The sequence below is a fragment of the Crotalus tigris genome, unplaced genomic scaffold, assembly GCF_016545835.1.
Source record: "Crotalus tigris isolate CLP2741 ecotype Arizona unplaced genomic scaffold, ASM1654583v1 scf7180000019309.743544, whole genome shotgun sequence".
Lineage (NCBI taxonomy): Eukaryota > Metazoa > Chordata > Lepidosauria > Squamata > Viperidae > Crotalus > Crotalus tigris.
This window is the reverse complement of record NW_024097480.1, coordinates 731,021-743,544: the sequence shown is the minus strand read 5'-3', so window position 1 is coordinate 743,544 and position 12,524 is coordinate 731,021. Positions and strand designations below refer to the sequence as shown.

The following is a 12,524-nucleotide window of genomic DNA, read 5'->3' as shown; positions in this document are numbered from 1 at the left end:
ATCCAGACACTTGGCAACTGGCATGTACTTACGACAGTTGCCCTGTTCCAGGATCATGTGATCCCGTTTTGTGACCTTCTGACAAGCAATGTCAATGGGGGGAAATCGGATTCACTTAATCCACCGGGTTACTCACTTAATAACTGTAGTGATTCACTTAACTGCGGCAGGGAAAGTTGTAAAATGGGGCAACACACACACTTCACAACTGTCAAGTCCCCTGACAACAACTGTCTCGCTTAGCAAATGGGCAATTTGGGGCCCAATTGTGGTTGTCAAGTTGAAGACTACCTGCACTTTGTCTATTACATACATATTGTATCAATGATAACATTTATGCAACTTTTCCAAATTATAAGCAGTTGAACCTGCGTTTTCACAGCCCAGAAACCCTGACAAATATATAATTTCTAGTCATTTTTTTTTTTAAAAAAAAATCCAATTTCCTACCAGTGAAAATTTTATTAGCGCTTACGGTCCGAAATGAAACCAGGTGTCACTCTCTGAACTGTGACCATGGAAAATGTTGGCGAATGGTAGCGTTCGGTTGGAGACCTGGCGTTTAGGCAGTGTCCATGGTGTCAGCCCTTTCCCCGTTTTTATGATGGCTCTCTACATCCCTTACAAGGGGTCTTAGGGATGCTTCAAAGAATCTGGGGTCAATTTTAGGACCGAGATTGCACCTGATAGGGCCAATTCTGTTTCTCTGACTTGGCTGATGCCCTTTTTTCTCAGATAACCTATCTTAGAGGTGTATCTAAATGGAAGGTCAGAAGAGTCTATGGAGACTCTTGGTCCTCCAGGTTCTGGTCGTCCCAAAGGTGCTTTTTCAAGAGGCAACTGGACTTTCTTTGTTTTTCTTTGAAGACGTTTCGCTTCTCATCCAAGCCTCTTCATGTTCTGACGATGGTGGGTGGGAGGTAGTATTTATAGTCCTTGAGGTCATCTGGTCGTTGGCATTCTCTCCGAGAGTCCGTGAGGCCACTTGGGAGTTTATTTGTACCCTCGGGGCCACCTGGATCAGAGGGTAAATTGAGCAGCCCCCTCTCAACAGAGGGGAGGCATAGGACACCACCTCTCTCCCGTTTACAATGCAGTCCTCTCAGAGGTTCCAAGATTTCACACCCATTTGCACTCTTAATCAGGGGGACCATGAGGGCATAGATCAGGGGTAGGCAACCCAAAACACTCAAAGAGCCACTTGGACCCGTTTCCCACCAAAAACAAAACACTGGGAACCGCAAAACACTTTTGACATCTAAAATGAAGATAACACTGCATATATCCTTTTTTACCTTTATTATAGGTGTGTGTGTGTATATATATACACACACACATATACACATATATCATAAAGGTAAAAAAGGATATATGCAGTGTTATCTTCATTTTAGATGTCAAAAAGGTCTCTCTCTGTCTCTCTCTCTCCTCTCCCTCTCTCTCTCTTTCTCTCCCCCCCTCTCTCCCCCCCTTCTGCTCACCTGGCAAGCTGGCTTCAAGCTGTTTTCCAACAAGCTCAGGGGTAGGCAACCTTGGCTCTTTTATGACTCACGGACTTCAACTCCCAGAATTCCTGAGTCAGCATAGCTGGGCTAGCTAGCTCTCTCCTGCCCTTCCTGTTTCCTGCAGAGACGCAACAAAGGGGGGAGCCCTGCCCAATAAGCTTTTCAGCTCATCGGAGAACACTGTGGGAGCCGCAGAGGAAGGCTCAAAGAGCCACAGGTTGCTGACCTGTGGCATAGATAAACCCCAAGTGGTCTCAACAAGTCTCAGAGAGAGTGTTAATGATCAGATGACCGCAAGGAATATACATCCTTCCACTGCTCAGTCAGAAATGAAGAAGCTTCCTGGGTGAGAAGCAAAATGTCTTCAAAGAACAACGAAGTCCAGTTGCCTCATGAAAAAACAATTTTGAGTCAGAACAGTGTCCTGGAGCAAATGGGTAAGAAGATTTTTTAAAAATAAAATAAAATAAAATGCTTTCATAAATGGTGGCAGTGCCCTTTTAAAAGAGCTTCCTGCATGGCTGGTGTCTGGAGTTTTCTATCTGTGTGGATTATTTTTTCCCACTGTCTCTCACCACCATTTGGCCCCATTGCTGCTTTGTTAGTATGTCTGGATCCCTGCAATCTAGGGGGGTCCTGCTTTCTACAAGTGTGTAAGTGGCATTTAAAAGAAGAGTCATCCCTTACAATTAAAGGACTGCTCCATCATCTGACATCAGGGCAAGGTCAAATACTGCATTATAAGTTCCTAGGCATGTTTAAATTCTTCACCAGATCATATGAGATAAAACCCAACAATGACCTTGCTCCTTTGCAACCTCGGGTAAGTAGGTGGCCGTGCGTTTTGATCCTTTTTCGTTGATGAATTCTATTCTAATGCCATGTACACCCACCTGAAAGAAACAGGCAGTTTTATTAATATATTAAAAAAAATAATAATTTTGTTTTAATAATAAAAACAAAAGATTGTTAGAAATATAAAACTCCCAATTTCGCGTGATTATTATTGGACTGGGTTTCTTTTCCCTCCCTTGTAGGTTTTTATTTTAAAGTTTTTTCTTTAAAACCACTTCAGTTTAGCCTCTTTGAAAGAGGAATGGAACCATTTAACGCCTCTTAGAATAGGGGTCTTCAAACTTGGCCCTTTGATGACTTGTGGACTTCAACTCCCAGGATTCCTCAGCCAGGCACTGAAGTCCACAAGTCATCAAAGGGCCAAGTTTGAAGACTCCTGTCATAGGAGCTCAAATCTAAAGCCTCACTTGCAAAACGTTCTCTGCTCCACTTCCCCTGTCAAAAGCGATGACCTTCAGCATGTGATACCTAGGCTGAAGCTGCTGAATTCAAGGCTTGGGAGAAGCAGCTGGTCACAGGATTAGAGCATACTTACAAACACAAGCACAAGGTTAACTTTATTTCAAGAAGCCAGGAGAAATCAGTGGATCCAGACATTTAGGAAAGGGTGGTGTTTTGTTTTTTTAAACTCTACCCCTGAGCTCTTGTGGCAAACTGCACTCTTGACTAAGAAATATAAAACTCCTAATTCACATTCAAATGCTGGACCCCCAGACAAATGCTATATGAAGCAAGAAAGGAAGAGAATATTTTTTTGTAAGTTTACTATAGAGCAGTGGTTCTCAACCTGTGGGTCAGGACCCCATTTGGGGTCAAACGACCATTTCACGGGGGTCGCCAAACAAGGCTGTCCGCCATTTTTTCCCCCTTTTCTTTGGCCACGCCCCTGGTACCCGGTGATGTATAAGTGGTTGGGGGTCACCACAACATGGGGAACTGTATTATGGGGTCGCGGCACTAGAAAGGTTGAGAACCACTGCTGTAGAGGCATTGCTGAGAGATTCAAATGCAACTGGTACAAATAACTTTGGGCTCATGGTGCTTTTCCAGTTTTTTTTTTTTAAAGGAAGGCCCCAGTTGTTTTTATTTTTAATCAGGTACTTTTTTTCCTGACTGGTGAGTGATTCAAAGAAGTTACATGTGCATGTGCCTAGACAGAGGGGAATGAAAATAGGACAGATCCTCTGGATCAAAAGTAAACCCAAAGCATCGACAGTTTGATCATGCTAACATATAGGTAAGGTTCTTCCTTAGAATAATGTTAAGATATGAACATTCGGCTTTTTCCTCAACTGCTCTAGAAAAGGCATGCCTTTTCCAAAACTGGTTCAGAAAACGCATCAAAGCAGCTTCCTACAGGTAGTCCTTGACTTACAACGGTTTCTTTAATGACCCTTCAAAGTTACAATGGCACTAAAAAAGGGACCGGTGACTGTTTTTCACACTTAGGACCGCTTCAGCATCCCCACGGTCACATCATCAACATTTGGATGCTTGGCCACTGGAAAGTATTCGTGACAATTATGGTGTCCTGGGCCCACGTGATCCCCTTTTGTGACTGACCATCGGACAAGCAAAATCAATGTGGAAGCCAGATTCACAATTGTGTTACTAATTTGACATGTACACATGTTCAATCTGTTCACTTAACAGTGGCGAGAAAAGTTGCAAAATGGGGCAAAACCCACTTAACAAATGTCTAGCTACCGAAATTTTGGGCTCAACTGTAGTAAGTTGAGGACTACCTGTATTAGACTAAAGACCAATTGGTACTCAGCTTGCAAATGGCAACTATTATATTAACTCTGCTGAATGGATAAAGTAGTACATGAGATAGCAGGTCATAGAAGTTTAGAGCAGTGTTTCTCAACCTTGACAATTTAAAGGCATGTGGACTTCAACTCCCAGAATTCCACAGCCAGCATTGCTGGCTGTGGAATTCTGGGAGTTGAAGTCCACATGCTTTAAAATTGTCAAGGTTGAGAAGCACTGGTTTAGAGAATCGTAAGGCTGTAAGGGAACTTGGAGGCCTTCTAGTCCAGGGGTAGGCAACCCAAAACACTCAAAGAGCCACTTGGACCCGTTTCCCACCAAAAACAAAACATTGGGAGCCGCAAAACCCTTTTGACATCTAAAATGAAGATAACACTGCATCTATCCTTTTTTACCTTTATGATAGGTGCGTGTGTGTACACACACACACACACACATACCTATCATAAAGGTAAAAAAGGATAGATGCAATGTTATCTTCATTTTAGATGTCAAAAGGGTCTCTCTCTGTCTCTCTCCTCTCCCTCTCCCTCCTCTCTCTTTCTCTCTCTCCCTCTCTCTCCGATCTTCTGCTCATCTGGCAAGCTGGCTTCAAGCTGTTCTCCAACAAGCTCAGGGGTAGGCAACCTCGGCTCTTTTATGACTCATGGACTTCAACTCCCAGAATTCCTGAGTCAGTGTAGCTGGGCTAGCTAGCTCTCTCCTGCCCTTCCTGTTTCCTGCAGAGACGCAGCAAAGGGAGGAGCCCTGCCCAATAAGCTTTTCAGCTCATCGGAGAACACCGTGGGAGCCGCAGGGGAAGGCTCAAAGAGCCACATGTGGCTCCAGAGCCGCAGGTTGCTGACTTGTGTTCTAATACAACCCTCTGGGCATTTCTATAAAAATCCCCCCCTAATCCTTTTCTGCAGCTACTTGGTTGGCTAAATGGAGCCTATGTCCCAGAACTACGAGGCTCAAGAGTATTCAACACCTCCTTACCACACCTAGGTGTAGTTCAAGATGTAAAATATATCCACCTTCCTGTCACTAACAAGAGTAGGGAAAAAAATCAAACGGCTTCTAAACTCTGAGACTCCTAAGTTATAGTGCACTTAAGTTATGTTCTGAACTCAACTTCCTAAATGCAGGGCTCTGACACAGAAGAATGAACAAGCAAGAATGGATGGCTATTTCTAGGGACCAGACTGCAGGGAGAAATAACACCAGGAAGTTGACTGTTAACAACAGTCAGCAGTCATATGTCAGATGGGTAACAAGTTCTCACAATTGCAGGGTTAGGGATAGAAATGCAGCTGGCAAGATGGGAACTTGCAGTTCCCAGGTTCAAGAAAACCACAATATATGTCATAATGTAGCTGTCTTCCACCCACAGCCTTGGTCACTTAACTGTTGATGTGGAAATGTGGAAGGAAAAAAAGAAGCCTAGAATTTTAATTCTGGCACACGGATCATATATATAGGTTTTGATTGCTGTCTGCGCTAGAGTGGCAAATCTTTTTGTGTGTGTTGCTCTATTCTTGCAATACGGAAACTAATCTTGTGATACTTGGGAGTATTCTGGTGAGAAGCTGGCTTCTGAAGATAGGTTAGGTGTCTGGAGACTTGTATTGCTGGGCCTAGCATGAAGCTTGCTGCTTATATCCACACGTTTTCCCAGGCAATGCTACCCCCAAAGGAGAGTCAGGCAAAATGTATTGTATCGGGACGAGAAGGGATCTTGGAGGTCAAATCTTCTGCCCAAGCAGGAGATTCTACACTATTCTGAACAAATGACTGTCCAATTCTCTTCTTGGAAACCTCCAGGGATGGAGCACCCACAACGTCTGAAGCCAAGCCGTTCCACTGATTAACTGTTCTTATTGTCAGGAACTTTCTCCTTAGTTCTAGGTTGCTTCTCTCTTTGTTACGCTTCCACCGGTTACTTTCTGCCTTGCTCTCAAGGTGCTTTGGAGAATCTTGTTCTACCAGGATATATGAACTGCAAGGAAAAATATCTGTTTGTTTTGTGCCTTTTGACTTCGAATGCCTGGCTGGACCAAGCCCCTGCAGTTTCCTTGCCAAGGACTTTCAGAAGTGGCTTGCCATTGCCTCCTTCCTAGGGCTGAGAGAGAGTGACTGGCTTAAAGGCATCCAGCTGGCTTCATGCCCAAGGCAGGACTAGAACTCAACAGTCTCCCAACTTCTAGCCTGATGCTTCCAAGCACAAGATCAAACTGGCAATAAATATATATATATACATATATATTTAAATTGCTACAAGGACTCTTTTCTTTTGTTTCTTACTTCCTTGCCCCCCTTTTCCCTTCTTGGCTGTTTTCAAACTTAACCTTGTATTGTAATATTTTAAAAACAGGCTACCCATAGAGTCAATAAAAAAGCTGGACTGAGTTTTGCACACTGCTCTGAAACAAGCTACATCTGTTTTGTAGTGCTGGAAACTTGGTGCGGAGACGCTAAGGGCAGCGTTAAATGCTAGGGAAAGAGAGTTGGGCTGCATAAACTAAACACGGGTAGTCCTCGACTTACGACCACAATTGAACCCAACATTTCTGTTGCCAAGCGAGACATTCGCTAAGTGAATTCTGCCCCATTTTACTGTTTAAGTGAATCTGGCTTCTCCACGGACGTTGCTTGACGGATGGTCGCAAAAGGGGATCACGTGACCCACCAGGGACGCTGCGACCGTCATAAATACGAGTCAAGTCTCTGAATTGTGATCACATGACCATGGGGATGCCACAATGGCCAATAAGTGTGAAAAATAGTCGTAAGTCACTTTTTTCAGCGCCGTTGTAACTCTGAACAGTCACTAAATGAATGACTACTCCCTGAGTAGTCTAAAATATTACTAATCTAGAACGGATGGCTATTCTGGAAAAGGATGGTCTTGACTTGCTTTCTTTAAAAATAACCTTGCGATAGATCCATGGTTCTCAACCTGTGGGTCGGGACCCCATTTGGGGTCGAACGACCATTTCACGGGGGTCGCCAAACAACGCAGTCCGCCATTTTTTCCCCCTTTTCCTTAGCTGTGCTACTCCCTTTGATTCTATTGGCTTTTGAAAGAGAATAGACTCTCTTGAATAGTGTCTAATTCTATTGGCTTTCAAAAGCCAATAGGAATTGTCCAGGCAGTCTCTGCCCTGCTGAGCCCACCAAAAGTCCCATTCTGCAAACGGTGCTGCACCAGTTGAGTAGTCCTCGACTTACGACCGGTTGAGTAGTCCTCGACTTACAACCGGTTGGGGGTCGCGGCATTAAAAAGGTTGAGAACCACTGCGATAGATGAACCAAGAAAGGAAGAGATATTTCCACAGCTAGAGGATGGCTCTCCTAAGGCTCTCATCTCTGTAGTCGCTTTGTTTCCACAAAAAAAAGGGATGAGTTGTACAAAGAAATGGATTTCTAATAATAATCTTAGCCGTTTCACAGATTCAGGCAGAAAGAAGGGATCTTGCTAGTCGCCTAAACCGCACAGAAAGGCTGCATTCAAACAATATCCAGAAATAATGTCTTATTTTAAAGGCAACTGGACTTCCTGATTTTTCCTTAAGGCATTCAAGCGTTCAGAACTGAAGAAGCTTCTTGGCTGAGAAGCAAAAAGCCTTAAAGAAAAAAATCTCGTCTTTAAAAATAAAAGCACCTTTGGGACCCCATTCCCTGCGTGAATGAGAACCTCCACGGACAGTCAAAAACGGCAACTGACATGTATTTAGGACAGTTGCAATGTCCTGAGGTCACGTGATCCTTTTTTGTGCCCTTTGGTCAAGCTAAGTCAACGGGGAAGCCAGATTCAACTAACAACCAGGTGACTACTTCAAAACTGCAGTGATTTATTTAGCCACCGTGACAAGAAAGGCTGTAAAATGGGCAAAATTCACTTAACAGATGTCTCTCTTAGCGACAGAAGTGATGGGCTCAATTGTGGTTGTACGCCGAGGACTGTCTGTACTAAGTACTCTTTGTTCTTGTGACAGATAACGGACTTTTTACAGATGTTTGAAGGACAAAATGTGAAAACAGCAGGCAGGGATTCTAATAATTATTAAAATCCCTCTGTCAATCATTATCTATCCAGTACAGATTAAGGGGGTCCTGCCAGAAACTATTCCCTTCCCTTAGAACAGTGTTTCTCAACCTTGACCATTTTAAGGCCTGTGGACTTCAACTCCCAGAATTCCACAGCCAGCAATGCTGGCTGTGGAATTCTGGGAGTTGAAGTCCACATGCCTTAAAATGGTCAAGGTTGAGAAACACTGCCTTAGAAGCTGCGCTTTGACCAACAAATTTGATGAACTGTCTCTAGGTGGAAAGAGAGAGAGAGAGAGAGAGAGAGAGAGAGAGAGGAGAGGGGAGGGAGGGAGGGAGGGAGGGAGGGAGGGAGGGAGGGAGGGAGGGAGGGAAGAGAAGAGAAGAGAGAGAGAAATATGCAAGAGAATCAGGAGAGGCTGATGACTATAAAATTATTCCTGTCTACATGCTCTTAATTCCCCCCCCCCAATATAAAATGGCTTGTCATTTTTTTCCAATTAGAATACAAAAAAAGACTGTGTAACTAATGCTCTATCTCACAACTGAGAGGGCAGGGTCATCTTGCTATAAAAGTCACACAAAACCCAACCTTATTCTGTTGGAAAACTATGCCTTTTTGCTGCTCAGACTTCGCTGATCTTCAAACAAAGAGTGAAAAACGCTTTAAAAAAAAACTCAGAACACACTCAAGAGCTCTTCATTCAAGGCAAAAGCGACATCAGGTCCTTTGTAGTTAAGACCCTCAACCCTGCTTTTGAGTCTTTTGATGAGAGCTGAAACATTTATTTTTTTTCCTAAACACGGAGAATGCCATGTCTACTTTCAAGGTGGGTGGAACATAGAAAGGGGGGGGGGTAAGCTTACAAACTACAATGGAGATGTCTACGGAGGTCCTCAGTCATCCAAGTCATGGCTGTCCCAAGGAAACTGGACTTTCTTGGGTTTTTTTCCCCTTGAAGACGTTTCACTTCTCATTTCAGAGCTGAAGAAGCTTCTTGGATGACAAGCGAAACATCTTCAAGGAAAAACAAAGAAAGTCCAGTTGGCTCTTGAAGAGGAATCTTTGGGACAATGGAGAGAGTCATGCTCCTGTAGATCAAAGGGACAACGTCTTTGGATGTCAAAACACAATAATGTCCCCTTGTTGGTGTCCCAATTTTTCCGATGGAAGGGCAATCATTTACTGATGCTGAAAATGTTAGCCAATGCCTTTCAAACACCTCTGAGAGAAAAGTCTGATTCCCTTACTTTGATCATCTCCACCAGTGAAAAACCAGGACCGCAGTATTAGCCAGGGGGATAGCTTCTGCCAAAAGAATAGAGGAAAGATCTCTGCAGATCTTTGGAATCAGTTGGAAAGAGGTGCTTCAGAATATAGAGGAATGTAATATAGGCAACTTATTAAAGCACCCGTGTCTGTTTCCAGAAGGGCACAATGACAGCAGGGAGATTTTCACTGTAGCCAGACAACCTTGGGAAAAGTTAGCTGCAGACATGATAGAGAATTACAGAATAACAGAATTGGAAGGGATCTTCCTTACAACCTCCTGCTCAAGCAAGAAACCCTATACCAGGGGTCTGCAACCTTGACAACTTTAAGACTTGTGGACTTCAGCTCCCAGAATTCCTCAGCCAGCTTTGCTGGCTGAGGAATTCTGGGAGTTGAAGTCCACAAGTCTTAAAGTTGTCAAGGTTGCAGACCCCTGGTTTATAAGACCTTCACTCTTATAGACCACTATTCCCAACACAATTTCTAGCACTGTGCCAACTCTATCTGAGATTCCCAGTGTTGTTGCTGAAATGATTTGGCAACTGATAAATACGAGGCACGAAGGAAAAAAAGAAAGTCAAAACAAACCAACCCAGGACCCCACAAGGCTGTGGATCTGTTCAGCAGCACTTCCCATCCCAAAAAGGTTCAATTCATGCCGATTTCAGCCAATTAGATGCATGCACACAGGAGCAACGCGCCTCATGAGGAAGACTGCAAAGAAGAACGGTGTCAATGAGTCTTAAATGAATTAAATAAATGCATGCTTAAAGCCAGGTCATGTTCTTGCTGATGTACCCATATAGCAGGCTCATCGTGGGCGAAAAAGGATTTAGGACGCACAACCATATATAGGCAGCCATTTCCCCATTTTTAAGGAACTCTGCCTGGTTAACTTTGTAAGTATTTTCTCAGCCCTGAACTACCTGTTGTCCCCAGGATCATGATTTATACTTTTGCCTTCATTTCCCCCCCTCCCTTTTACAGTTTTTCATAACCCTGTCCTCTCCTTCCTCCTTACTCTCTTAACAGAAATGCAGGGTATAATATTTGTAGAAATAATAACAGTGGGATACAAAACAACAACACAAATTTAGAGCAGGTAAAAGAAAGGTAAAGGTTTCCCCTGTCCAATTGTGTCAATTCTAGTGGCCATGCTCTTCTCCGTTTCTTAGCCAAGTGTTGTCCAAAGACATTTTTGCAGTCATGTGGCAAGGATGACGTTACGGAGCACCAATACCTTCCCATCAAAATGGCACCTATTGATCTACTCGCATTTGCATGCTTTTGAACTGGTAGGCGGGCAGGAGCTGAGGCGGGGTCGGGAGCTCACTCCATCACATATTGTTCGGGTCTCAAACCCGGGCTGTCAACTTTCCAGCCAACAAGCTCAGCGTTTTTAACCACTGAGCCATTGCTCCCTCTAAATTTAGGGCAGTTTTTCTAAATTGGGATGCCCTCCAGGTATATGGACTTCAACTTCCAGAATTCTCAAGCCAGGAAGGGCTCTGTTGAAAATTCTGGGTGTGGAGGTTCATTCATCAGAAGACACACAAGTTAAAAAAAAAAAAAAAACCTAAGTGAAAGCGTGTGATTTTCAGCTGAAAGATGCGCAAATCTTCATTATTTTTCCCCCCCCAGCAACATCTTTTACTATTTTCCTAAGTCATGATAAAAAATAAACTATATTTGTCTGGGCCATTCTGATTGCTTTATGTGATTTGAAGGAAAGATGAGATTAAAATGGGAGCCCTCTCTTTGCCCTAATCACCTCTTTCAATCTCTCATTTTTCCCTTTAGAAATTTATCCAGAGCCTAGCTCTCTTCCTCACTCTCTTTTCTTAGGAACCGTCTCACGCGGAGTCTCCCTCGAGGAGATAAGCTGCGATTTTTGCCACCATGCAATTTGCTCTACATATCTACAGGCCTCAGTTAAGAACTGTGGGTTAAATAAATAAATAAATTCAATAGGGACCTCACATAAATCGTGTTCAAATAAGCGTTTGCCCACAGCTGCCAAGTGTGATTTTGCTTTAGCTTAAAAGGTCTGACACCACTGATAAAAATTCCAATGATTTTTAAAAGCTTCCCAATAAAATATAATTTTCTATACGCTAACTCCTTGTCAACACCTCCGAGCTCTCCAGCCAATTATCCGCGCTGTTTGTGATGAGAGAATATGTTTGTGGTTTTTAAACAGAAAACACCAGGGAGCTCATCCGGGGGGAGCAAGAAGTGTACGTGCAAGACAATCCTTTTCTGAATTTTGTAACTTTGAGTGTGTGCCCCTTCCAGTCAATCTAGATACCAACAGAAGAGAATATTTAGAGTTGGCAGGGACCAGGGAGGTCTTCCAGTCCAATACTCTGCTTGAGCAGGAGACCCTACCCCAGTGGTTCTCAACCTGTGGGTCGGGACCCCATTTGGGGTCGAACGACCATTTCACGGGGGTCGCCAAACAACGCAGTCCACCATTTTTCCCCCCTTTTCCTTAGCTGTGCTACTCCCTTTTATTCTATTGGCTTTTGAAAGCCAGTAGAACAGACTCTCTTGAATAGAGTCTAATTCTATTGGCTTTCAAAAGCCAATAGGAATTGTCCAGGCTGTCTCTGCCCTGCTGAGCCCGCCAAAAGTCCCATTCTGCAAACGGTGCTGCACCAGTTGAGTAGTCCTCGACTTACGACCAGCTGGGGGTCGCGGCATTAAAAAGGTTGAGAACCACTGCCCTATACCATTTCAGACAAGTGGCTGTCCAGTCTCTTTTTAAAAGCCTCCAGTGATGGAGCACCCATGACTTCAGGAGGCAAGCGGTTCCATTGGTTGATTGTTCTCAGCATTAGGAAATTTCTCCTTAGTTCTAGGTTGCATCTCTCCTTGGTTAGTTTTGATCCATTGGTTCTTGTCTTGCCTTCTAGTGCTTTGGAGAATAGTTTGACCCCCTCTTCTTCAAATACTGGAATCACGTCTCCCCTTTTTCACTAGACTAGACATACCTAATGCCTGCAATCATTCTTCATATGTTTTAGCCTTCATATGTTTTAGCCTCTATTTGCAGCTCAGAACTGAACTGTGGGTTTCTTGGTGCTCTC

At 43.7% G+C, this 12,524-nt stretch overlaps 1 protein-coding gene across 5 annotated transcripts in view; it reads right to left on the bottom strand.

The window, feature by feature from the left end:
- Window positions 1-1,593: 1,593 nt before the first annotated feature.
- LOC120316245 (AMME syndrome candidate gene 1 protein-like) overlaps window positions 1,594-12,524 on the bottom strand; it is an 87,034-nt gene continuing 76,103 nt past the window's right edge. For 2 of the 5 annotated variants that reach the window (XR_005558902.1, XR_005558898.1), the window contains 2 exons: window positions 10,028-10,149; window positions 2,264-2,398 (listed from right to left, as the gene is read on the bottom strand). Coding sequence is in view for 1 of the 5 variants with exons in the window: in XM_039361600.1 (XP_039217534.1) it covers window positions 2,273-2,398 (126 nt within the window). In the remaining 4 variants the exon portion in view is untranslated. Of the gene's footprint in view, window positions 2,399-10,027; window positions 10,150-12,524 lie in introns of all 5 variants that reach the window. The other 3 variants (XM_039361600.1, XR_005558900.1, XR_005558899.1) reach the window with 3 other exon arrangements.